General features: G+C 45.1%; 1 protein-coding gene across 12 annotated transcripts in view; it reads right to left on the reverse strand.

The window, feature by feature from the left end:
• The window catches only part of DGKI (diacylglycerol kinase iota), a 533,441-nt gene that overhangs the window by 138,924 nt on the left and 367,302 nt on the right, over positions 1-27,215 (reverse strand). For 9 of the 12 annotated variants that reach the window (XM_082255058.1, XM_082255060.1, XM_082255059.1 and 6 more), the window contains 3 exons: positions 23,432-23,631; positions 12,621-12,683; positions 10,677-10,777 (listed from right to left, as the gene is read on the reverse strand). In XM_082255058.1, coding sequence (XP_082111184.1) covers positions 10,677-10,777; positions 12,621-12,683; positions 23,432-23,631 — 364 coding nt within the window. The remainder of the gene's footprint in view (positions 1-10,676; positions 10,778-12,620; positions 12,684-23,431; positions 23,632-27,215) is intronic. The other 3 variants (XM_082255061.1, XM_082255062.1, XM_082255057.1) reach the window with 1 other exon arrangement.

Consider the following 27,215-nt stretch of genomic DNA (forward strand, 5'->3'; position numbering starts at 1 on the left):
GAGGAGCAGAAACACCTGTCACTGTATAGCTCTAATGACACTAAGCAAAGCTGGAATATTTAAATAAATGTCTGTTTCCCATGTACATAAAGATTGTAATGAAGCAGAACAGAAACAAGGTTTTTAAACATATTAATAAAACTATATACACTATATGGCCAAAAGTATGTGGAAACCCCTCCAGGTGACTGAGTTCAGATGTTTCCAGTGAAGGGTATTGTTAATCCTACATCATACAAAGACATTTTTGCACATCCAGCCTTGTGCATAGTCAAGGGCATAGTCATGTTGGACCCATTTCTGTTCCAGCATGATTATACCCTTGTGTACAAAGCTGGCTACACGAACCCTGCTACACAAAGCTATGGTATGACCATTTTGGTGTAGAGGAACTTGAGTGGCCAGCCTACTTGTACATATAAGAACCCCCCAACCTGCACACACACTGGCTAAGCACACTGACAGGTGGTCTTCCTTGTTCCATCTTTTGCTGTCTGATGTCATGGCTGAGACACAGAGGTGAACTGGAGCAGAACAGAGTATAAAAGAACAAACACCCCCTTGTCCCAGCTCTGGGAATAAAAATAAAAAAGGCATTGAGGAAAGCTAGGCCCATACGAGAAGTAGAAATGTATGAATTGTAATTATTGGCTTTGTATGGGATCAACAGGTGGATTCTATCAGTTGTGGATATTTTTAACTGATTCATGATTTCCCATACATGTGTAATAATATCTCTCACCCACAGGTGGTTTAGTGAGCTTTTGATGTTGTGTATTTAAAGATGGCTGCCGCATATCCAATTGACCATGTGCTTGTGGGGAGAAAATGCAACCATGTGTTGATGACCTCACTCACAAAATGAACTGTGAGTGGTCAAGAGGAATGATTACATCCTGTGGGTGGTCTCTGGTATACAGGACTATAAAAAGAGTCCATCACATGTTTTCTGGAGTTATGGAAAGACCAAGCAGGCAGCCAGGATTTCCTATCGTCCTGTTCCTCCAGCTATCCAGTGTAAGCTGTTGACATTTAAATACCAGAGCTAAGTATTAATTTGATATTTTGAAATATTGGGAATAGGAATGTATGTTTAAGTCGTGGTATTTTGTGTAATGTTTTTGGTAACTTTTATGTGCAAGAAGCTTTATGTATTTTGATGTCCAGTAAAGTTTTGTTTTATGCTTTTTATTAACACTGCTCTTGGTGTGTCTATTCATTTTAAATATTCACTAGATATATCGGTGGCTGTCCAGTATACCTTCATTATAAATGTTGTTGTTCCTACATTTGTTACAACGCTGTAACAAATGTGGTAAACACCAAAATTTATAATGAAGGTATACTGGACAGCCACTGATATATCTAGTGAATATTTAAAATGAATAGACACACCAAGAGCAGTTTTGATAAAAAGCATAAAACAAAACTTTACTGGACATCAAAATACATAAAGCTTCTTAAACATAAAAGTTACCATAAACATTAACAAGACTCGAACATACACTCCTATTCCCAATATCCCAAAGAAAGATCAAATTATACTTAACTCTGGCAACAGCTTGCACTCAATATCTGGAACAGGACAGTGAGGAGGCGTTTTGCTCCATGCTTTCCTTCCACAGCCCCAAAAAAACAAACCTCCCTCCCCCATCCTGGTGACTCTATTTATAGTCCTGTATACCAGAGACCACCTACAGGATGTAATCATTCCTTTTGACCATTCACAGGTCGTTTTATGTGTGATGTCAGCAAAACATGGTTGCACTTCCCCCAAAACCAAATGGTCAATTAGATATGCAGCAGCCATCTTCACACACGACAGCAAGGCTCACTAAACCACCTGTGGGTGAGAGATATTATTACACATGTATGGGAACATTTGTCATGAATCAGTTAAAAAAATATCCACAACTGTTACAATCCACCTGTTGATCCCATACATAGGCAATAATTACAATTCATACATTTCTACTTCTCCTAGGGGCATAGCTTTCCTCAATGCTTTTTTTTTTCTATACACATCACGCACATCACACAATTCACAGTTACAAAAATATGCCTACAACATGCACAAGCTAATTATCTTAAGCATGTACAATGTGTATGCAATAAATATCCTAAACAGTTACTCAACTTCTTAATGTAGAGATGGACTGCTTTCTCCAAAATCCTTAGATCAAGTCTAAAGCAGACATGTTGCTCCTTTTGTGTTCCAAAAACAACTCTCCTTTGTCCGAACAAATGCTTGTTTCAAAAGTCCTAAACACCACCTCCCCATATTTCTTGTTCCTCTGTTTATCTCCTAAACCAATCAGACTGGTTTATTTGCATATTAATGGCGGGGGGAACCAAGCTTCTAAACACAGAATCTAACTAACTAAAACATTTGCTATAAAATCGCCTTACTAATTAGGAGTCGGACTATTACCATACCTCTCAACTTTAGAACTTGAGAAAAAGGGACACTTCAGAGAGGTAGTGACCTGCAGCACGCCATGGCAAAAAGTGGGTGTGGCCAAACATAGTAGTGGGAGGTGCTTAAGGGGCACGGTTAAACAAATTCAAGGCTTCCTTATACCTATAAAATATACTTTGATTGCTGTGCCACAAGCAAGAGTCTCAAAGACATGTATAAACCTCAGCAAATCATTTAAATAAAAACAAAAAAAACTCTTCCGTTTATAAGGTTTTGTACACACTGAAAACAAACAGAAACTAAAACTTTGTCCGAGCCTACCTTAAAGAAGAACTGAATTAAAATAATCAGAGACTGTGAATGCTTAGCAATCAAGTGAATGGGGCCCTTTTGCATTGCCTTGGAACCAAGTTCAGTGTAGATGGTTTCACCGCAGTGGTGCAGCATTTAGGGAGTTAAAACAGGCAGTGAAGAGGTGTGATATTGCCTCTTCACCACCTGTCAAATGCCTCTGAAAAGCAACCCTGGTGTGTATTGCTTTTCAGTGGAGTATCAGTGGTATTGTGGCCCTCAGGAAAGAATAGGCCCAAAATCATTGGTGTCAATGGGTTAGTGCCCCCCCCCCCCCCAGGAGAGAATAGTCCCCAAATCATTGTTGTCAATGAATTTGTAGCCCCCCAGGACAGAATATTCCACAGATCATTGGTGACAGTGGGATAGTGGCCCTTACCAACCTCTGCCAGCATGGTCATGGCAAATGTCCAGCCAGGTGCTAGCAGTAAGTGCTACCTGCTAACTCTGACCTATATCACTCCACCAGGGGACAGCCTGTGCAGAACAGATCTAACATTTAATTATCAGGAGGTGCAGCACTTTTGATGACTCCGTCTGTGCCTAAAAGTAAGAAAGAAAGCCCCCTGATGGGACCCAGGGAGCTTTACTTTCTAGAAGTTGCAGCCAAGGGCATCAACGCTGCCGGCACCTAATAAAAACAAGCTTCCCCTCTGCCTCAGGCCCCCCTGTTGAACTGCTGGGGCTTGGTACATTTGGGATGGCTCTACCCTCCTTCTCCTCCATTCGCGTGCGGGGGGCGACTAGTAGCATTAGCTGTAGAAAGCTGTAGCGCTGTAGAATTAGTTCTGTAGCGTTTTTGCAGTAGCATTTTTTAGCTGTAGCATTTTTTTAGCTTCTTTATCAAAACTGTACTCCCACAAAAGCTTATGGCTCAAAAACGCTGATAAACGCCTAATAGCCGCATTTTTTAGCTTTTATCAGAGTTAGAGCATTTTTACAGCTGAAAAATTCCTCTTAAAACCCACTAGTTCTGGGGGGGGGGTTTCAGCTAGAAAACGCCCCTCCCAAAAACTGCTGATAACAGCCTATCTGTGCATGGACACATAGGATAGCATACTGGTGAGTTTACTGGCTGCAAAAAAAATGTCTGAAGCCAAAAACAGCAGCTGTAAAAACGTCCAGTGTCCATAAGGCCTAAGGCTAGTAGTCAAGGCGTGTGCAGAAGAAATATCTTTTTAGCTTGTTAATTATGCTGAAACCACATGCTAAAATCTGCCAGCAACTTCTCAGCATCCAAAAGAACATATCAAAAACCCCAGGGCTGTCCTTGAAGGTTCGTAACCATGAGTATCCATACTCCTTAGTGGCATGAAAACTAAATGGTGGGGGTATGGGACTAGATCTCTCAATAAATAAAAAAAAAATGAAACAGAATTCTTTGAATTATTAAACCTGAAATGAAAGTGAAGTCTATTTGATGAGTCAGATGTCATGCAAGTAACATTGTTAGTAACCTGACCTCAACTCCATATTCTGATTGAACAAAAACAACAGCAACATTTTCCCTATTTGAGATAACTTTGTGTATTTATGATCTGCCATTATTTAATAAAAAATCCTTATGATTTTCTTTCAGCCAATGTTTTCACAGCTTTCCAAAAAAAAAAAAAAAAAAAAAACAAGCTATTGATACCTTATGAAGTCATGCTGCTACCTAGACAGGGTGCTGATGATTTTGACAATCAGTATACTGAGTATTTTCATATTGGCCGATCCAATGGGGGCCTGTAATTGTAAAAAGGGATGAGCTGAAGCATGCTCAGGATCCTAGCCTGAGCCCATCTATCCCACCAGGAAGCTTCACAGTACAAAGCCAACTATAGGCAGCCGAGGCATTCCCCACCCCGAAGTTGCATGTATACACACCCCTTGTATATATGTGGCTGTGGAGCAGGGAATGCCTCCGATGCTTATGATTGGCTTTGTGCTGTGACAACTTCCTGGCAGGATAGCTCAGGTGGGTTAGAACTACAGCTATGGAGTGGACAAAAAACTGCAACAACATGTAAGCCCTGCTATCAGCTATCAGTATCATAAAATGTAATAGAGTGTAAAATATTTAGTGTCTTGTGTCTAAGGTGTGATTAGCCTTTAAAGGTCAACCACAGAAGCCAAGTTTTCTATTATTATTTCAAGAAACCAATCTGAAGGACTAAACTGCATAGTGTGCAATGACTAGATGTCATGAAAAAGAACAAAACACTACCCAAAATATTCCCACAATTATTAATGGTTAGTGGCACTTGACTCCCCTCCCCCAAAAAACAAGCCCACAAACATTGGTGGTCAGCAGCGTTTTAAACCTCTCCTTCTCAAACAATCCCACAACATTGGTGGATTCATTTTTTCAACATTTTATTTTTGCTTTTATATAGTAAAAACAAAAGCGCAGTGGTTATTAAATACCACCGAAAGACTGCTCTATTTGTCTAAAAAAAGGTATGAAATTGTTGAATAACCCAGTAATTTTCAATCAAACTATCAAGGCACTGAAAACTGAAATGTAACCTGTAAGGTGAGGTGGCTAATGCTGAGATTGACTGTACAGCAGGTTTAAAAATCACTGCAGCTATGGTGGCAAGAACTTGCTGAAAAGAAGCAACTCTGAGAAGCATCTCCAAAGCCTGTTTTGTAGGATTAAAATCAGGTGCATAATTAACCAATTATACCAAGCTAGTGCTAATGATCATCAATTTCAAATGTAGGTTGAAACACAGTCATTAACTGAAGCAGAAACAGCTATGTAGGAGGCTTAAAACTGGGTGAGGAAGAGCCAAACTCTGCTACTAAGGTGAGGTTGTGAAAGACAGGTCATGAACTATGGCAAGACTGAGCACAGCAACAAGACACAAGGTAATTATGCTGCATCAGCAGGATCTCTCCCAGGCAAAGATTTCAAAGCAGACTGGGGTTTTAATATGTGCTGGTCAAGCTCTTTTGAAGAAGAACAAAGAAATGGGCAATGTTGAGGACCGTACATGCAGTGTTCGGCCATGGAAATCTAATGCAGCAAATGAAAGACACATCATGCTTGCTTACCTTCAACATCGGAAGATGTCCAGCAGTGCTATCAGCACAAAACTGGTGGAAACCAGTAGAACCCAGGTACATCCATCTACTGTCCAGAGAAGTCTGGCCAGAAGTGGTCTTCATGAAAGAATTGTGGCCAAAAAGCCAGGTACATCTTCATGACATACTGGAAATAAGTCTAATGTTTGTAAGATCAATATCGCTAAGTACCTGGATGTTCTTAAGGGGACAGTATTAAATGCAATTTTTTCTGCGGGGCCCCAGATATTAGTGCACAGCCTAATGTTAGTACATTTTTATGTTTTGTAAAGAATGAATTGGTTTTAGCAAAAAACACTATGATTTTTTTTTTTTTTGAGTCAGGTGGAAAAGGTGGGAATGTCCATATAAAAATTATAATCATGAGGATTCCAAAACAACAAGCGTGGTTCTAATATATATCTGAAAGTGGATGGTCCCATCTGGAAGACCTGGGAGGATTACACCCCTTAAGGCCCCTTTCACACAGGCAGACCGTTCAGATCCACCTGTCCGTTTTTTTGGCGGATTTGAACGGTCCCCCCATGCATTCCTATGGGGCGTCGGATGTCAGCGGAGACATGTCCGCTGACATCCGACCCGATCCGATCCGTCAAATCTGGACAGATGGAAACCCTATTTTCCATCTGTCCAGCGGATCGGATCGGATGAGAACAGACCTACGGTACGGGGAACTGAGAGCTGTGTCTCCGCATACAGCGCGGAGACACAGCTGTTATCCTTCTGCTCAGCGGGGGATCGGCGGCTCGATCCCCCGCTGAGAAAAACGGAATCCGTCCGACGGGGCCTAAGGCCCCATGCACACGGGGCGTTAGAAAAAACGTACGTCAAAGTTAGCTCTGACGCCGGAAAAAGCAGCTGTAAAAACGTGCTTTCAGTAGCTTTTTCCATTGGCGTTATTGCACGTTTTGCCACGTTGCTTTTAGCAGCGTTTTTTTTTCTTCCATTCAAAATCAATGGTTCCCTATGGGAGCCTATTGATTTGAATGGAGGTCGCACCGCAACACCGCAAGTCGGATCCGACTTGCGGGGTGACTTGCGCTGTGGGAATCTTGAGGGGGAACTCCACGCCAAAATGTGAAAAAAACGGCGTGGGGTCCCCCCCCAAGGTTCCAAACCAGGCCCTTCGGGTCTGTTATGGAATTTGAGGGTAGCCCCATGCCGAAAAAACGGCGTGGGGTCCCCCCCAAAATCCATACCAAACCCTTATCCGAGCATGCAGCCCGGCAGGCCAGGAAAGGGGAGGGGACGAGCGAGCGGCCCCACCCCCCCTGGACCACACCAGACCACACGCCCTCAACATGGGGGGGTGTTGGTGCTTTGGGGCAGGGGGAGCTCTGCACCCCCCACCTCAAAGCACCTTGCCCCCATGTTGATGAGGACAAGGGCCTCATCCCCACAACCCTGGCCGGTGGTTGTGGGGGTCTGCGGGCAGGGGGCTCATCGGAATCTGGAAGCACCCTTTAACAAGGGGGTCCCCCAGATCCCGGACCCCCTCCCTATGTGAATGGGTATGGGGTACACTGTACCCCTACTCATTCACCCCATAAAATGCAGTGTATGGAAATAACGACAGGAGACGTTTTGGAAAATTTATTAAAAATCTTCATCCGGCTCTTGTCCTCTCCGGGGGTCTTCTCCTCTCCGAGGGTCTTCTGCTCTTTTGCTGTCCGCCCTTCTTGTCTTCTCCTCTCCGGGGTCTTCTGCTGTCTTCTGCTCTTTTGCTGTCCGCCCTTCTTGTCTTCTCCTCTCCGGGGGTCTTCTGCTGTCTTCTCCTCTCCGGGGGGTCTTCTGCTGTCCGCCCTTCTGCTGTCCAATCTTCTTGTCTTCTCCTCTCCGGTCTTCTGCTGTCGGCTGTCGGTTGTCCTTCTTCCTCCGGTCCTCCTCCTCCGACGTCTTCAGCGATAATGCCGGCCTCTGGTCTCTGCAGCTTATTATATAGCCATTAGGGGCGTGGTCGCCAGATGACGTCATCGGGAGACCACGCCCCCTTGTGTCACAGATGACGTCATCTGTGACATGAGGGGGCGGGGCCTCCCGATGACGTCATCGGGGCCACGCCCCTAATGGCTATATAATAAGCTGAAGAGACCGGAGATAGGCATAATCAGCGGAGACGTCGGAGGAGGAGGACCGGAGGAAGAAGACAGCCGACAGCCGACAGCAAAAGAGCAGAAGACCGGAGAGGAGAAGAAAAGAAGGGAGGACAGCAGAAGACCCCGGAGAGAAGAACACAAGAAGAGGGGGGACAGCAAAAGAGCAGAAGACCCCGGAGAGGAGAAGACAAGAAGGGCGGACAGCAAAAGAGCAGAAGACCCCGGAGAAGACCCCTGAGAGGAGAAGACAAGAAGAGTCGGATGAAGATTTTTAATAAACTTTCCAAAACGTCTCCTGTCGTTATTTCCATACACTGCCTTTTATGGGGTGAATGGGTAGGGGTACAGTGTACCCCATACCCATTCACATAGGGAGGGGGTCCGGGATCTGGGGGGCCCCCTTGTTAAAGGGTGCTTCCAGATTCCGATGAGCCCCCTGCCCGCAGACCCCCACAACCACCGGCCAGGGTTGTGGGGATGAGGCCCTTGTCCTCATCAACATGGGGGCAAGGTGCTTTGAGGTGGGGGGTGCAGAGCTCCCCCTGCCCCAAAGCACCAACACCCCCCCCATGTTGAGGGCATGTGGCCTGGTGTGGTCCAGGGGGGGTGGGGCCGCTCGCTCGTCCCCTCCCCTTTCCTGGCCTGCCGGGCTGCATGCTCGGATAAGGGTCTGGTATGGATTTTGGGGGGGACCCCACGCCGTTTTTTCGGCATGGGGCTACCCTCAAATTCCATAACAGACCCGAAGGGCCTGGTTTGGAACCTTGGGGGGGGACCCCACGCCGTTTTTTTCACATTTTGGCGTGGAGTTCCCCCTCAAGATTCCCACAGCGCAAGTCACCCCGCAAGTCGGATCCGACTTGCGGTGTTGCGGTGCGATCTCCATTCAAATCAATAGGCTCCCATAGGGAACCATTGATTTTGAATGGAAGAAAAAAAAACGTATAATGTGGCTTAACGCACGTTAAGCAACGTTATAGCAAAGTTATTCAGCTGTTAGCAGCGTCAGGCGTTTTTAACGCTGTAACGCTGGTCCTCAGAACGCGCAGGTGGTGGGTTCTTGTTGCAGCCTAAAAACGCCTAAGCCACTTACAGCTCAAAAACGTCTGAGTGTGCATGAGGCCATAGAATAACATGGAGGGGCGTTTTTAGGCTGCAAAAAGAAAACGCCTGACGCTGCTTACAGCAGCGTTAAAAACGTCCCGTGTGCATGGGGCCTAAAGGTGAAGGCGCTTATTGACCTATTTTTGATATTTAGGTCATAATTAGAGGTAAGAGCATGTGGTGGAAGGTGGGAGAGCACATATAAATCACCAGTGGAGTTTGAAATTTGTGTGATCACAGGACAGACTTGTGAAGATTTTTGGACTATATCATTTATTTACACATATTCATAGGGTGTATTTTCAAGGAGGAGTGCTATCTACTGTATGTTCTTATATTGTGTGTATATAAGTGTATATGATTTCCTGCATGCACATTCTAAAAAATAATCTTGAATGCTTTAGGTATTATTTGGGATATTACATATTGTGTATAGGTTGATTAAAAATACCCACAAGGTGCTGTAGAGCACTTTAGTGAGAATAACATCTGTAGATTTGGGAACACATGACAGTGTGCGTGGCAACAAGAACACATTCACAGAGGGAGGAGTGGTGATTGCAAAGGAGTTTTTTCACTTACAAAGCAGAACTGCAATAGTTCAGAGCAGAGACATTTTTTTTCTCCCCCGGGCCAGTTGGGCCATGTCTAAAACTGATTTGGGTACTGCATCCCCCAACACAGGTAACACACAAAGAGCATATGCATACTGTTCAACATAAATGTCATAAATGTTTAGACACAATCCCACATACTGTATAGCGGATTCAATATTTGTTACCTATATGAAAGGCAGAATTGGCCAGTCCACACAAGGAGTGAAATAAAAGCTTAAAGATGAAGTTTAGGTATGGCTCTTTTTCTTTAATAGGTAAAATGGTCCTGCTTGGATCAAATATGCATGTGCCATAGCTATGGGATCCCTGTGAAAGCTGTAAGTCATTGTAGTACAGTCAAACGCCTCTTTAAAGCATCCATCGTGGATTACTTTTCAGAGGGGAGGTTGGCATCCACACATGTCAACGAGCCCTTAGAGAAGTTAGATAGGAAAGTGTAGGATTTACTGGGACTGCTATCATTTCTTTTGCATGAATTCTTGACTCTGGCAACCCCCTTAGAAGACATGGGCTCTGTGTCTCAGCTATCACCTACGTTCGCGCTGCTGTTTGTAACCTTAAGGATGTCTCTTCTGCAATAAATAGACCTAACTGTCTGCTCGCAGTCTTCCTTTGAAAGTACACAGAGCTGTGCATGCACAATGCAACACAGCTTGGCCAGCAACCCACCCCCATTCTGCTAACTGGACAGAGAAAGGACACTGAAGTGATCCCTGCTTTTTTTCTCACCTCCTGTCAGCAAACTCCTGATGTTAAACTGACTGCACCATGCAAGACAGCAGAAGAAGCCAATATAATAGATTCAAACACTTAATACTAGCTGTATTTAAAAATGCATTCAATTATTAGTTATATTTTGTTTGTTTTTTTTGCTGAATGCATACCAGGATTAAATTATGATCTTTAATTATCTGCCTGGTGTTTGTCTATTTCTCTGCATAGCAACACAAACATTCCACAGTGTTGCTTGAAGCATTTTCATTGAAAGTCAAAACGGAGATTTACTTATTAACTTACAGGCTTCTCTGAGCTTGTCCTTGTCGTAATTCAGTCCCTCGTACTCGTGCAGGCGGATTCGATTCACTCGGATACGCAGCCGATCGGGCACTGAATGTGGACTGCGAGGAAAATAAATCACAAGAGCGCCATAAGTCTTTCAGAAATATGTCAGACAAAAGATAATCTCCGTGACTGGAAAACTGCGATAAGACAAATATGGCAACATCACCTTCAGGAGTTATTACGAAAAGTAATACTCTAGGAAAGATATACTAAATTATGAATGGCAGTCACAGACACAATATGACCACAATTGCAATTAGGTTTAAGTTGGAGAACTAAAAAGTTTTCATAAAAGTGATAAAAAATTGGAAGTATGTGTTTCACATACAAAACAATCCGTTTCCAGATTGATTGCTAAAGAAGCTAAATCTATTTCCTCTGGATTGTATAATTAAATCCCGGAAAACTTTACCAACATCTTAAACTTTATACTACCTAACAGAAAGAAACTCTGCAGCATGTAATGACTGGGGGGGGGGGGGGGGGCATTATCCAGAGAGGTGAAGCTACAGTATTGCAAAACATCTCATTGTTACTCTCTGCCCACCAAAGACTAACAACGCAATTTTATTTAGTACAGTTTGTAAGTATTATGTAGACACTGAAAAAACTCATTGTATTTGTTAGATTATGTTTTTTTTCTTACATTTATCTATTATGCAATAGAGTATTTATTTTACATGGGCATAAAGACTTCTACTGCTTGGAAACTTGTTGACAATGCATCCTATTATTATATGTAGTGATAGGAAGGCAATCTTACTTGCATGTTAAAATGGTCTATGTTTTATGTCGTAGGTGGTCAATAAAATAAAGTAAAAAAGCCTATTGAACGTACCGAAGCAGGTCTTTTATGGAACATAGGCGTTTGTCTGAACGCAATTTAACAGATTTTTAATACTAATAATTGTATATAATGCGCTTTATGGTGTAAACCACAGAGCTTGTAATGTCTGAGGCCAGAGGTGCCAAACTGTCCAAATCAGGGGCGAAGCCACAGTACATTGTGTTGTTAGTCTCTGCCCCCTCAGTGACTAACAACACAATCTAATTTGATACAAATTGTATGTATAACATAGATACTTTAATGTGTGTTGTAAATCATTATTTTTGTAATAGTATGGAGTTATTTTGATTTCATATATCTTTTCTATTATGTTGTATGCTATTTATTTTAGATGAGCATTAAGATCACTGACTGCAAACTGCTTGGAATCTGTTCTGCATCTTGGCCCTGAAGGAGTGGATCTACTTCATGAAAAGCACTGAATCATAATTGTAAAAACAAAGGCAAACTTGTATGTTAAAGTGGTTTACTTATTATGCTATAGGTGGTCAAATAATTAGATTGCCAATTGTATTTACTAAAACATATCTTTATGAAACATAGATAGACAATTCTCCAAATTAATTTTAAATTAACTTAGACTTTTGTTAATAACAAATGTATATGATGCTTATATATATATTTTGGTTGTGTTTTAAATGCTGCAAAGAAAGTCCCATTTTCTTTATTACAGCATCCATTGTCATCAATATCTAATATTTTACTTTTAAAAGCATTAAAACGTGGTTGACAGGTACTCTTTATGCACAATATTTCTAGCACCTACCTGCCCTTGTTTCTTTCACATACCTTATTTTCTACCTAAGAGGAGTAACTTTTATACAAACTAGTTTGTCAAAGGGCCCTTTAATAAGGATATTGTCAAATCATGCAAACAACATGAGAAGATAACAGTGGAAGGACAGAAAGCCCTTTGTGGGGGCACCGTGATGATGAGTCTATGTCGAGTAAGCAAGAAAACAAGTGAGTCACAGCAAGGAGTGGGCAGTGCTCTGGAAGTGGGGGAGCGCGAGGCACCCATCGATAATGACAAAGCAGAGTGACATACTTACACAGTGAAGGAGTCTGGGGGAGCGGAGACACGTCGGTGGTCAGCGGTGGGCACTTTATGGATGCTGTGCAAGACAGCACAAAGCCAGCACAAACAGACAAGGGGAAAGCCAGCGGTGAGGGCGCATGAGAGAGAAAGAAAGAGGGAGAGACAGACACACAATAGTTTAACAGGGACAAAAGGAGTGTGTTACACAACTGATGAAGTGATCTGCATGCACAGTTATACAGGACAGAGCCCAGCAGGAACAGGCATGTAGTTAGGGTCTATGTTATGACTAACTGTTGTCAGAGGAGACTATTAGAGTGTACCTGCTTACTACACTTTACAGAGGAAGTCAATTTATTTAAAGCTAAACTCCAGACAGATATAAAAGACACATATTAATGCAGCTCTGTATTCATTAATTTATTGTTTAATATGTGTTTTTATGCAAGCACCTAAATTTGACCTGGTATCAGCCTCCTGCAGTCCACTGTATAGCAGAGCTTAGACTGTGAGTGGGAGAAGCAGCACTGGGAGAAAATTAGCTATTCTGTGCCAAAAAGTAACATATTGTGGGGAAAAGCAGAGTGATACAGAGATGCGTTTATCAGTGTGCTGCTTCTCCTTTAACATAATGGAGTAGGGGGCCAAGACCTAAAGGGGTTATTTATTGCATATTAATTGCAGAAGACAGAAATTAAGTCTTATGCCCTGCCAGACAGGGCTGTCCTGTGTGGCAGAGCTGTGTAAATTTCATGAAAGAAAAAGAAATCCTTTGAAAGGTAAAACAGCTTCCTTTTATGTATTTTATTCGCTCATTTAGCTGTTTTCCTGAAGTTTAGCTTTAATATCCAGGCTCCTAGAGAGATGCAACAGACGGTACGCAATCCATCCAAAAATATCTTACATAATGTAGACTAGCGATGCACCAATACCAGTTTTTCAGGACTGAGTAGGGGTACCGATACCTTTTCTCAAGTACTCACCAATGCCAATTACTAATACCTATTTTTAGTGGCACGAGACAGTTTTTTTAGGACTCGTTCACACCATACATGCATGAAAACTGATGGGAAATCCGCACAAATTTCACTTGCAGAGACATCAGTTTCACATCAGTTTTCATGTGTGTTTCAGTGAGTCTTTATTATAGCCTGTTTACATATGTGTGGGCCTGCCGCAGTGGGATTTGGAAAAGAGTCCACTGCAATTTCAGTCCAGTTCAGGTGCGATTTCTGAACCGCTGAACGAAATTACACTGGACCAGGCTTTGAAATTGCACAGCAAACCAGCCCACACAATGAAGGTATCGGTTTTAGTATTGAAGCATTTGCACGAGTACAAGTACTCATGCAAATGCTTGGTTTCGCCACCGATATTGGTAAACTATATTAAAAAAATAACTAACATTGTATAGGTCTCTAATGTTTCAAAAATATTCCACCAGACAGTAAGTAAAACATATTATGTTTTTAATGTTGTGATTGGAAAAATTACCCTTTGCTTTTTTTCTAACAAAATACACACATTTTGCAGAAAGTCTATAGCAGCCCTTTATATTAAAACCCATAATATTAAATTTTATAACTGAGTGACTAAAGTTCTCTAACAATCTGCAGTCTCTCAGCCTAATTAAATGGGGTGCATTGACTTTTTGGAGAAGGACAGTTGCAATAACATGTTAATCCTTCTCTATGGCTCATAAATCTTTCTGCCAAATGAAAGCAAATTAGAAAATAGAAGATCTCATTAACAGCTTCATTATATTTGCAGAATAAATTGTTAAGGAAAATTCGGCCTAAATAAAAACCCATCAAGGGATTCAGACAACTGGTACCCAGATGGTAAATTGCGACATCAAGGTACGATCCAAGTAAAATAACAGAATCTGTGCCATATATGTAAACAATTTAGATGTCCATGTGAACAGTATATGAGGATGTGAAAAATGGAACAAGAAGCCAGAATTTACTGATTGTTAAATGCTATCTTATTTCGACATACCAGTAGTAGATCTAATACTGCGCAACATTAAAGTTGCACAATAATATAATAATTTTGTACTTTAAAGTGTAACTCTGGTCTTGTTGAACATTGATTTGACATGTTTTAATTTAAAGATAAAAAATAAATAAATCCACAGATATAGTCACATTATTTACCTGTAATAACATATGTCTCATGTTGTCCATGCAGCTGGATCATGAAGAAATCTTCACTGTAGGTATGGCTGTCCTCTTCTTGTCTCTGAACTTGGCTAACAGCTTTAGGTCTTCAGGCAGTACAGATGGTCCAAAGGGGTCATGCCCCCTCCTCCATTGAGAAAAGTTCTTTCAATAATGACATGGATTATAACTCAATTTGTGAATGGGGAGAGAGAATCCTGTGGCTGATCAGACTCCCCCCCAATTCACAGATCGTGTTAGAAGCAATGTAAACCGTGAAAAATCTCTTCTTTTATTGCAGTGCTGGAAGTCCAGAGACAGAAAGAGGACAGGCATTCCTGAAGTGAAGATTTCTAAAGCCCAGCTTTAAAGTGATTGTTGATTACTGCACTGGGAGTTTACTTAATGATCGGATGTTTATATTGCATAATAATAGTTTCTATTTTCACATGTTACACATGTTTATCTGTCTGCCATAATTTACTCCTTTTCATTATTAATGCCTAGATGCTCAGACCAAACTTGGCAGGGTCTAAATGTGTCAGTTAACTTAAAAACTAACGCTAGGGCTAATTTGCACACCTAAAAATGTTATATATATCTAGAGATAAAAAGAGAAAGAGAGACAAATAACGGATTTTTTGTAAAATCTTACCTGTAAAATTCCTTTCTCTGAGTCCTCCGACAGTCGCCACCTCTTCATATTCGTCACTAATGGGGTTATTGACCTTTGCTCCGTAGGAGTAGCTAGGCAACAGAATATATTAATATCAAAGCTTTTAGCATATCCCACCCCCAGGGGGTGGTCCCCTCAGTCAATACCTCCTTGCTTCCTGCTTACCAACTCAGTTTCAGTAGAATAGCAGTAGAGTACATAAACAAACCCCCAAAAGAGGGGCGGGGCGGCGACTGTCGGAGGACTCAGAGAAAGGAATTTTACAGGTAAGATTTTACAAAAATTCAGTTTTCTCTTACGTCCTCCGAAAGTCGCCGCCTCTTCATATTCGTCACTAATGGGGACGTCCCAAAGCAGTGTAGACATGAGGGGTGGGAAAACAGCAGCCGCGCCTAAAGCAACGCAATACCCACATCAGAGAAAGGAACCTTACCAAAGTAAGAGAACCAACTGGGCAACAGGAAAACGTTCTCAACAGGAGCAACAACCCAGGAAAAAACAAGTAACTCAGGGGTAAAAACACCCCAACAGCCAAGGGCCCAAATAAGGGACCCTAAGGCACCGCCGCACTAAGGACTTTACGGCCAAAAGAAGCATCTGCCGATGCCTGAACATCCACTTTGTAAAATTTGGAGAAAGTGTGAACGGACGACCAAGTCGCCGCCTTACACACCTGGGCCACAGAAGCCCGATGATGACAGGCCCAAGACGTACTCAGAGATCTGGTAGAGTGCGCCTTCACAGGCACGGGAGGAACCTTCCCCCTCAAAGCATAGGCCTGCTCAATGGTCTGTCTGATCCATTTGGCGATGGTAGAAGCCGACGCCGCCATGCCCTTCCGAGGTCCCTCAGGAAGGACAAAGAGAGAATCCGACTTGCGAAAGGATTTGGTCGATGACAGGTAAACCCTGATCGCCCTAACAACATCCAAGGAATGTAAAGCCACCTCCTTCGGATGCTTAGGCTTCGCGCAAAGCGAAGGCAAGACAATGTCCTCATTGAGGTGAAATTCAGAAATTCTCTTCGGAAGAAAAGATGGGTTAGGTCGCAAGACCACCTTATCCAAGTGAATCACCAAATACGGAGACTTGCAGGACAAGGCTGCCAGCTCCGACACCCTGCGAGCCAAAGTAATCAACACTAAGAAGGCAACCTTCTTGGACAACAAAGACAACGAGATCTCCCTGATATTTTCAAAAGGAGCATGTTGCAACACGGACAGAACAAGGTTCAAATCCCATGGAGGCAAAGGCTCCCTCCTAGGAGGGACCAAATGTCGCACCCCCTGAACAAAGGTGCTAACCAAAGAGTTAGACGCCACAGGACGTTGAAAAAGAACGGCCAGAGCAGAAATCTGACCCTTAATCGTGGCCAACGCCAAACGCTGGTCCACGCCCGTTTGAAGGAAAGCCAACACTCTCGACACCGAGTATGAGCGAGGGGAATACCCCCTGGACTCACACCAGGCAAAATACGCCTTCCAAGTACGGTAGTAAATCTTCCCTGAAGAGGCCTTCCTGGCCTTGATCAAAGTGGGAATGACCTCAGGGGAGAGACCCCTATCCTTCAAGACCTGCCTTTCAACAGCCAGGCCGTTAAAGCCAGCGACTGTAAAGCAGGACGGAATATCGGTCCCTGAGACAAAAGGTCTGCTCGAAGAGGCAGACGCCACGGAGCGTCGACCGCCAGATTCACGAGGTCTGCGAACCAAGACCGGCGAGGCCAGTCCGGTGCCACCAGAATCACCATTTTCGGTTCCGAGGCCAACCTGCGAAGGAACCTGGACAGCAGCTGAATCGGTGGAAAGGCATACATCAGACGATACTGATGCATGGGCGTCACTAACGCGTCCGAGGCGTCTGCCCGAGGATCGCGCGTCCTTGCCACGAACCTTTCCACCTTGTGATTTAGACGAGACGCGAACAGGTCCACATCTGGGGACCCCCACTTCGCGCACAACATCTGGAAGACATCTGGGTGAAGGGACCATTCCCCCTGGTCCAGGGTCTGGCGGCTCAGATAATCCGCCTGCCAGTTTTCCACCCCCGGAATGTGAACTGCAGAGATCGCCGGGACGTGCGTCACGGCCCAAGACAGAATGTCGGCTACTTCCCGAGCCGCCCGGGCACTCCTGGTGCCCCCTTGGTGGTTGATGTAGGCCACCGCTGTTGCATTGTCCGTCTGCACCCGAACTGGACGGCCCTGAAGCCTGTCCGTCCAACGCAGAAGACAGAGATTTATCGTTCGCAATTCCAGAATGTTGATCGGGGAGGCTTCCTCCCCGAACACCACCAAAACGCCCAGAACACCACCCCAGCCCGACAGGCTGGCCTCCGTGGTGATCACCGTCCATGACAATCGACGAAAGGACTTGCCCCCGACACCGCCGGGGACTGGAGCCACCACAAAAGACCCCTTCGGGCGTGGCGGCTCAACGAAATCCGCAGATCCAGAGATTGCGGACGCCCGTCCCACACGGCCAGGACCTCCGCCTGAAGCTCCCGTGTGTGAAACTGGGCGAAGGGAATCGCCTCGAAGGCCGAAACCATCAATCCCAGACACCTCATACACGTCCGGAGGGACGAGCACTGATTGTCCCTGAGGGACCTGACTTCGCACTGAAGTGTCCGAAGCTTGTCTTCCGGCAGGAAGACCTTCACCTGAACAGAGTCCAGAATCATCCCCAGGTAGGGAAGACGAACCGACGGACACAACGTCGATTTTGGAAAATTTATCGTCCAGCCGAATTCCTGCAGAGTCTGCATCGTGATGGACAGGTCGTTCACCAGACCCTGATTGGTCGCGGACCGAATCAGGATATCGTCCAGATACCCCAGGACAGAAATGCCCTGGGCCCTCAGTAAAGCCAGAACCGGCGCAAGCACCTTGGTGAAAACCAGAGGAGCCGAAGCGAGACCGAAGGGTAACGCCACGAATTGATAATGATCCTCCGCAATGGCAAATCGAAGGTACCTCTGGTGACCCTCGAAAATGGGGATGTGTAGGTACGCATCCTTCAAGTCGATGGAGGCCATGAATTCCCCCGGAACCAGGGCAGCCACCACCGAGCGCAGGGATTCCATGCGAAACTTGCGAACACGCACAAAGCGGTTCAGAGCTTTCAAGTCCAGAATCGGACGTACTTTGCCCTCCTTTCTGGGCACAGTGAACAGATTGGAATAGAACCCCCGAAATCTGTTCCGATGAGGCACCGGAACCACCACTCCCTGGGCCCGCAGGTCCCGCACCGCCAGGTGCAGATCCTGCAAGCGCTCCAGAGTCAGCTGAAGGTTTGAGGGGAAAAATCTGCCCGCCGGCCGAGAGAGAAACTCGATCTTGTATCCAGATCGAACGATTTCCTGAACCCACCTGTCCCGAAATGCGGTCCAGCCAGGGTTGAAGAAAACCGAGCAAACGTCCCCCCACCCCAGAAACGGGTGAGGGCGCCCCTTCAGGCCGCATTGTTATGGGCAGCGGATCCGGACTGGCCGGACTTCTGCTTACCCGCCCACGGCTTCTTCTGGGAGCCTTGGCCTTTGAAGGGCTTGCCCTTATAGTGCGACCGAAAGGCACGAAAGGACCCCTGAGAGGGCCTAAACGAAGCATTCTTCTTACCACGAACAAACGTATTCTTGTGAGATTGGGGCAAGAGAGTGCTCTTACCCCCAGAAATACCCTTTATCAGAGTATCCAAAGATTCGCCAAAAAGGCGGGATCCCGCGTAGGGCAAATTTGCCAGAGTCTTGCGAGAAGATTGGTCAACCGACCAACATTTCAACCATATCAGGCGACGGTTCAAGACCGCCACACTAGAAAGGCGCGCCGCCAAAGGGACTAAATCCAAGTCCGCATCACACAAATACATGACACCCTGATGAATCTGATCCACCATAGCCAAAGTTGACGGTGGGGCAGAGTCAGCCACCAGAGTGCGCTTGAGCACCTGCGTCCAATCCGCAATAGCCTGGGCTGCCATAATGGAAGCAAAAATATGTGTCAGCATAGAGCCAGCAACCGTATAAGCATGACGGGCCAGAGATTCCAATCTCCTGTCTGTCGGGTCCCGGAACACCGGGGTATCCTCAGCAGGGATCGCAGTTGATTTATTCAAAATCGCCACCGCGTGATCCACCTGAGGCGGTACACACCAACGCTCATCAGTAGCCGGTGTAAAGGGATAACGCAGCTTGAACCTACTCGGCACAGCAAAAGGCTTTTTTAAATTGCGCCTTTGCTCATCAACCGCGCGCTGAAATTCCGTAGAGCAAGGAAAAACCTGCGATGTTTTGCGTTTCCTCTGCGTCCCATAAGAGGACATCAAAGCAGGAGGACATGGTTCATCCTGCAAATACAGCGTTTTCTTGATAGAAGCAACCAACTCATCCATGAGTGCAAGCTCTTCAGACGAGCCAGGGGGAGAATTATCAACCCCTTCCACCTCAGCCTTCCCGTCAGACCCCACAAGGTCCAGGGATGAGTGAGACCCTGAGAATGGCACTCCAGCCATAGCAGCCCCATCGCCCTCTGAATCAGAGGAAATAGACACCCTGGGCCGTTTTGTGGATCGATCAGCCACCAGCATCTGCACCTGAGCAGCTAAGTTTGCCACAATAGTGGCCAGATCAGCCCCCTCGGGGGAAGCAGCAGCCCCTTGGCCCCCCACCAGGGTGGGAGGAAACTTGCAATCCTGAGAATCCATGCCCCAGCAAAATAAGTAATAAAGGGTACTGCCCCTTTAAGATCGCGGCGAGCGCTGCCCACCGCACCCACTGAACACGCTGACCCCCACAGGGATAAGAAACTGGGCAAGGAATACAGGAAAAAAGGAGATATAAAACCTGGAGAGCTCACACAGGCTGCTGCACCGATCGCTGTCCCAGAGGAAAAGGAAGTGATGCAAGACTGACCGCCCCTATGAAGCCTCTGCAAAGCTACACAAACATGGCCGCTCGGCTGAGGACAAAACCCTGGGCAAAGAGAACATGGCGCTGACATGTGGGATCGATCGCCGCTCAAAATGGCGGCGTTTGGCGCCAAAAACGTGTGCAGTACCTCACAGGACCTGCCACCATAATTTTTGCCCCAGAAAAATGGTGGATCGCCGCAGCGATCGCCGCACAGCATGTCTAAAATCTTACTGCTTCATATGACACCCAGTAGAGCGGGAGAGCCCCCCCCTCACAGCCCACACACAGGCAGCAAGTGCACACAGGAGCTGACAGGGAGCACAGCAGCCACACAGACATGCAGGGTCACACAGTCCCAGACTGACACCCAAAAAAGACAGGTCCCCACATAGAGATACACTTACCAGTCCGGATGGCGTGGGGAGCCTGCTCCAGCGACCAAACCGCAGTACTGAGGACAGGGAGTGTCGCAAGCATGACGCAGTGGAGTTGCGGTGCGAAACCGCAATGGCGTCCAGTGAGGTAGCCACCTCACCGATAGCATCCCTGCAGCGAACAGGGATGGGTCGTTCAATGTGCCAGGGCAAAACCTAAGCTGAACACTCGATGGCAGGCTGGGAAGCCCCTGGCCCTGAGCCCTGGGATCCAGGGTGGCCAGACTGAGACCCAGCTCCGCACGATCATCTTCATCAGAAGAACTAACTAATGCTGGAAATAAACAGCTAAGTAAAAGAAAGAGAAAAAACTTCAAATAAAATCAAAAAAGAGAAAAGTGTCTGAGACTAAGAGCCCCAGCACAGGAACAGCCTGCGTACTCCTGAGCTAGGCATGTGAAACTGAGTTGGTAAGCAGGAAGCAAGGAGGTATTGACTGAGGGGACCACCCCCTGGGGGTGGGATATGCTAAAAGCTTTGATATTAATATATTCTGTTGCCTAGCTACTCCTACGGAGCAAAGGTCAATAACCCCATTAGTGACGAATATGAAGAGGCGGCGACTGTCGGAGGACGTAAGAGAAAAGTTTTTTATGTGATAATTTATTTTTAGCTTTGAACTGTTTTATTAGTTTTTGTAGTAGTGCAAGTGTTTTAAAAAGATAACAGTGCAAACAAACACTAGCATGTAGGTGTCAGTGTTCATCTGCAGACTGAAGGCTTTAATTTTTGACAATAAGAACTGATGTAGTGATCACGTGATTGGGAACCACTCTGACTGGTCCCTGATCCCCACATTTTGTTTTCCAGTGCTCAGTACCTCAAGATGAAATTTATAAATGAGCCAGAGCGGTAATCTGAGTAGTCCTGTGTTGTCTCTTAGTCTCCTTAGCTAACCCAAAGTACCCTGGGATCCTCTGTAATATATAAATACACTGCTCAAAAAAATTAAAGGAACACTTTGAAAACACATCAGATCTAAATGGGGAAAAATATCATGCTGGAAATCTATACTGATATGGACTGGTTATGTGTTAGGAACGAAAGGATGCCACATTGTTTGATGGAAATGAAATGATCAACCTGCAGAGGGCTGAATTCAAAGACACCCCAAAAAACAAAGTGAAAAAATGATGCAGCAGGCTACTCCATTTGGCTGAAATTTCATTGCAGCAATTCAAAATGGTACTAAGTAGTTTGTATGGCCCCCACGTGCTTGTATGCATGCCTGGCAATGATGGGGAATGCTCCTAATGAGACAACAGATGGTGTCCTGTGGTATTTCCTCCTAGATCTGGACCAGGGAATCACTGAGCTTATGAACAGACTGAGGTGCAGCCTGGCAGCGTCAGATGGACCGAAACAAAATGTCACAGAGGTGTTCTATTGGATTTGGGTCATTCAACTGTGGGGGCCTTTCAATGGTATTTATTCCTTCATTGTCCAGGAACTGGCTGCATACTGTTGCCACATGAGGCCAGGCGTTGCCGTGTACCAGAAGGAACCCAGGACCCACTGCACCAGCATAGGGTCTGACAATGGGTACAAGGATTTCATCCCGATATCGAATGGCAGTCAGGGTGCCATTGTCTAGCCTGTAGAGATCTGTGCGTCCCTCCATTGATATGCCTCTTCAGACCATCACTGACCCACCACCAAAGCGGTCTGAACGATGTTACAGGCAGCATAACATTCTCCACGGCTTCTCCAGACCCTTTCACGTCTGTCATATGTGCTCAGGGTGAACCTGCTCTCATCTGTGAAAAGCACAGGGCTCAAATGGCTGACATGCCAATTCTAGTGTTCAATGGCAAATGCCAATCAAGCCCCACCGTGCCGGGTAGTGAGCACAGGGCCCACTAGAGGACATTGGGCCCTCAGGCCACCCTCAAGAAGTCTGTTTCTGATTGTTTGGTCACAGACATTCACACCAGTGGCCCGTTGAAGGTCATTTTGTAGGGTTCTGGCAGTGCTCATCCTGTTCCTCCTTGCACAAAGGAGCAGATACCGGTCCTGCTGATGGGTTAAGGATCTGCTACTGCCCTGTCCAGCTCTCCTAGTGTAACTGCCTGTCTCTGGAATCTCCTCCATGCTCTTGAGACTGTGCTGGGAGGCACAGCAAACCTTCTGGCAATAACAGGTATTGATGTGCCATCCTGGAGGAGTTGGACTGCCTGTGCAACCTCTATAGGGTGCAGGTATCGCCTCATGCTAATAGTAGGGACAATGACCCGAGCCAAATGCAAAACTAGTGAAAAACCATCAGAAAAAAGGAGTAGGGAAAAAAAATTTGGTGGCCTCCACCTGCAAAACTATTCCTGTTTTGGGGGTTGTCTCATTTTTGCCCATGTAGTGCACCTGTTGTTAATTTCAAAGCCAAAGCAGCTGAAACTAATTAACAACCCCCTCCCCTACTTAACTGACCAGATTAATATCCCAAGAGTTTAATTGTTTAATTGACTCGATGCCATACTCTGATTAAAACATGTTCCTGAAATTTTTTTGACCAGTGTGTATATATATATATATATATATAATTGTGTAACCATAACAAACAACCTGCTTTTTCTTAATTTCATTTTATTTAATCAGGAGAACCCACAATGTCATTCTGAAGAGTTACCAGAGGTAGCGCTGTGACTCACTCATTAAGTAAGGGCATCGACGTCCTTCTCTTGCTCTTCTGTACCATGTTTGCTTGGTTCCTTAGGGATATTCGGATGAGGGATGGGGCAAGACGGCATGGTTCTCCATCAACCTGCATAGGGATGGCCTTGTACGTCAGCAAAGTCACTTCCCTGCACTGGTGAAGCCTCTCCCCATGGCCACCTACCTGGAGAGCAGCCTGGAACAAAAGAAAAGAGAATGAGAATCAGTTGCAGAAATTTGATTTGTAAATACATGTACATGTTTGCACTTCTACCCCGGGTTGTTGGCTTTAAAACCCCAAAAGGTAGAAGTGGAGAGAGAAAGTCTCAGACAAATATTCTGTAAATGCTGCTAAATTCTGGACCAGAAGAGACTATTTAATGCAAGTATTCTTATGATCTAATAGATTAACTGAAGATGCTGAGTGTATATCTAAATATGTTTGACAGACAGAGTATCTCTGACCTGTCCTTGTTATTATTTCACATGCACCATGCACAGTGCCAGATAGCCAAGTCTGTTCCAGTTTATGTATGTGTGGCCACTTTGCTGTATATTAGTAGGTGAACCTGTTTATTGAAATAGAGTTTATATATCCCTCTTGTTATTTTACAAACTACTTGGGAGGGACTAAAGCGCAGAGTAGATAGGCTGAGTTCCAGTTCCACACCACAGTTCCTGCCAGTGAGAAGTTCCATTCCAGGCTAGTCAGACAGCAGTTGGAGGATACCCCTGTGACCACTGATCTTGTCTTCAGGTCTCTGACACAAAGACATATACCGCATCATCTTCAGGGACTCCTGCAACTAGACTTTGCTGCAACATTCATCTGTAGGTATCTCTAATAGTAACTGTATATACCTGGGTATATGTGCACAATTTCAACAGGATTACTATCTGACCTTTTCTCATAATACCTGTTTGTACATTGAATGTATGTGCTATCATTAATATATTTTTATAATATTGATAAAGCTTATTTTATTTCTATACTGTTGTGCATCGATATGGTTAATACTATATTCAGGTTGCAGTAGTTCTTTTGTTCCCAACTACTTTGTTTAGATTGCTGAATAATTTTCTAAGTAGGGGATCTCCTCTGTTCACAGAGGCCTTGTCTTGGGTGGAGTCACTGTCTACTTATTCAAAACCACTCTTTCACTTGGTGAAGGTTCTGGTTCTCTTATTTAACTGCTGATTAGCATATCCTGTTTGGAGAGGACCATTTCTCATAGCTTTCAGCCTATATAAAGCCTACATGCCATAAACATGCCTTCCACTTATGGATAGGATGTTGCTTGAAGTATGGAGTTTTTTTTTTTTTTTATAAAGTTGGACATAATCTGATTCCTCCATAGTAAGCTATAAGCCAGGGGTCGGCAACCCTTGGCATGTGTGCCAAAGAAGGCAGGTGCTGCATTTTTCAGTGGTACAAGCTGGCTTCCTGGACAGTTTCACTGACCTAGCATGGCACCTGTAACTGTTTTTTTTTTTTCGCTTTATTCCTGCCGCGGACATCCAGCTCTTGCCCCCAAATGCACAGCCTCATGAACTCCCTCCGGGAAGTGCTGAAAGCAACAGCGGAGCAGAAAGAACAGTTTTAGGAAATAGTGGGGGGTCCAGTACGAGGCCCAAGCGACTGGGAGGTGCAGTGCGTGATACAAGCGACTGGGAGGTGCAGTGCCCAGAACAGATGAGTGGGAGGTGCAGTGCCCATTATAAATGAGCGAGAGATGCAGTGCCTGGAACAGATGAGCGGGGAGGTACAGTGTTTGGTACAGATAAGAAGCGGGGTACAGCAGCAGTGTGAGCAAGAGGTACAGTTCTGGGTACAGTGGTGGGGTAGATTAACAGAAGGTTCAGTGGTGGAGCAGATAAGAAGGGGGGAACAAGAGGTGGGGCAGAAGAGCAGGGGGGTACGGCAGTAGAGAAGATGAGCAGGGGGTAAAGCAGTGGGACAGAAGAGAAGGGGGGTACAGTTGTGGGACTAACAAGAAGGAGGTAAAGCAGTGGGGCAGATTAGAAGTGAGATACAGCAGTGGGGAAAATGAGAAGTGGGGTACAGTGGTGGGGCAGATGAGCAGGGGGGAACAGCCATGGAAGAGATGTGAAAGGGGGCAAACCGATGAAGCAGATTAGCAGGGAGTGCAGTCGTGTGTCAGATGAGTGGGGGGGGTACAGTGGTGGGGCAGATGTGCATGGGGGTACTGTGATCTGAGATGTGGAGGTGCAGGAATTGGGGTTGATCTGAGGTATATAGGTGCAGGAATCAGTTTTCTGAGGTGTGAAGCTGCAGGTATTGGGGTAAACTAAGATGTCAAGGTGAAGAAATTGCGGTGATCTGAGGTGTCAAGGTGCAGGGATTGGGGTGATCAGAGGTGTGAAGGTGCAGAAATTGCAATAATCTATGGTGTAAAGGTGCAGGTATTGGGGTGATCTGTGGTGTGAAGGTGCAGGAATTGGGGTGATCTGAGGTGTGAAGGTGCAGAAATTTCAATAATCTAAGGTGTAAAGGTGCAGGTATTGGGGTGATCTGTGGTGTGAAGGTGCAGGAATTGGGGTGATCTGAGGTGTGAATGTGCAGGAATTGCGGTGATTTGAGGTGTGATTTGCAGGAATTGGGGTGATCTGAGGTGTGATGTGTAGTAATTGGGGTAATCTGTGGTGTGATTGTGCAGGAAATATGGGTAATCTGTGGTGTAATTGTGCAGGAATTGGGGTGATCTAAAGTACGCAGGTGCAGGAATTGGGGTGAACTGAGGTGTGAAAGTGCAGAAACTGGACCTAATCTGAGAGAACTTTATTAGGATCAGCGCTATTACCTCTTTATTTCCAGCTGTATGTTTTGTAGAAGTCCTTGGCTGGCATATTAATTTCAGCCTTACTGTGCATACCTTGCAGCTTACTTGTTCTAGAACAAGGGTAAGTTACCCTTTACTTTACCACTTACCATTGATCTTTCAAAGCTCAATCTTCATTTCTTACTATTATTCAAGCTTTTTACCGTATTTACTTTATAGAAATTCCTTTTGGTGATTGAGAGTGTGAAGTTGACATTTTTTTTGTTTATATATAGCCGGCACTCTTAATTTCTTTGAAAATTTTTTTTGGCATGCTACAGTATGTTCAAAAGGTTGCCTACCCCTGCTATCCACCATTCAGAGTAGGAGCTTACAATCTGTATTGGAATAGTACATTCTAATCAGGTTTGTGTGGTTTCTTCTGGATACTCTTGTCTACACTTACTAAAAATGTATTGGCCATTTCATCAGAATGCACCAAAAGCTACCTTGCATGAGTACTGCAGTTGTGGAGACACTCTCAAAAGTACTGCATAATTTGTTTGGGTAAAAATTAAATACATCTCATTTATCAAACTCGGAGACATGTCCGCTGACATCCGATCCGATTAGATCCGTCAAATCTGGACGGATGGAAACCCTATTTTCCATCCGTCCAGTGGATCGGATGGGATCGGATGAGAAAGGACTGACGGTCCATTCCCATCTGATTCCCCCATAGAGATGCATGGGGCCCAGACAGCTGTGTCTCCGCACACAGCACGGAGAGCAGCTGTCATCCTCCTGCTCAGCGGGCGATCGGCGGATCGATCCACCGCTGAGAAAAATGGAGTCCGTCTGACGGACTCCATGTGTGAAAGAGCCCTGGGTTTTTTTTCCCCTCTCCCTCTCTCTCCCCCCTCTATGATCACTAAAGGTAGTTTAACTTTTTGAAAATGTTTTTGATTATATGGTTTATATGCTTTTGTTGAAACTTGAA

Source organism: Pelophylax lessonae (genome assembly GCF_965119305.1).
Source record: "Pelophylax lessonae genome assembly, chromosome: 4".
Classification (NCBI taxonomy): Eukaryota; Metazoa; Chordata; class Amphibia; order Anura; family Ranidae; genus Pelophylax; species Pelophylax lessonae.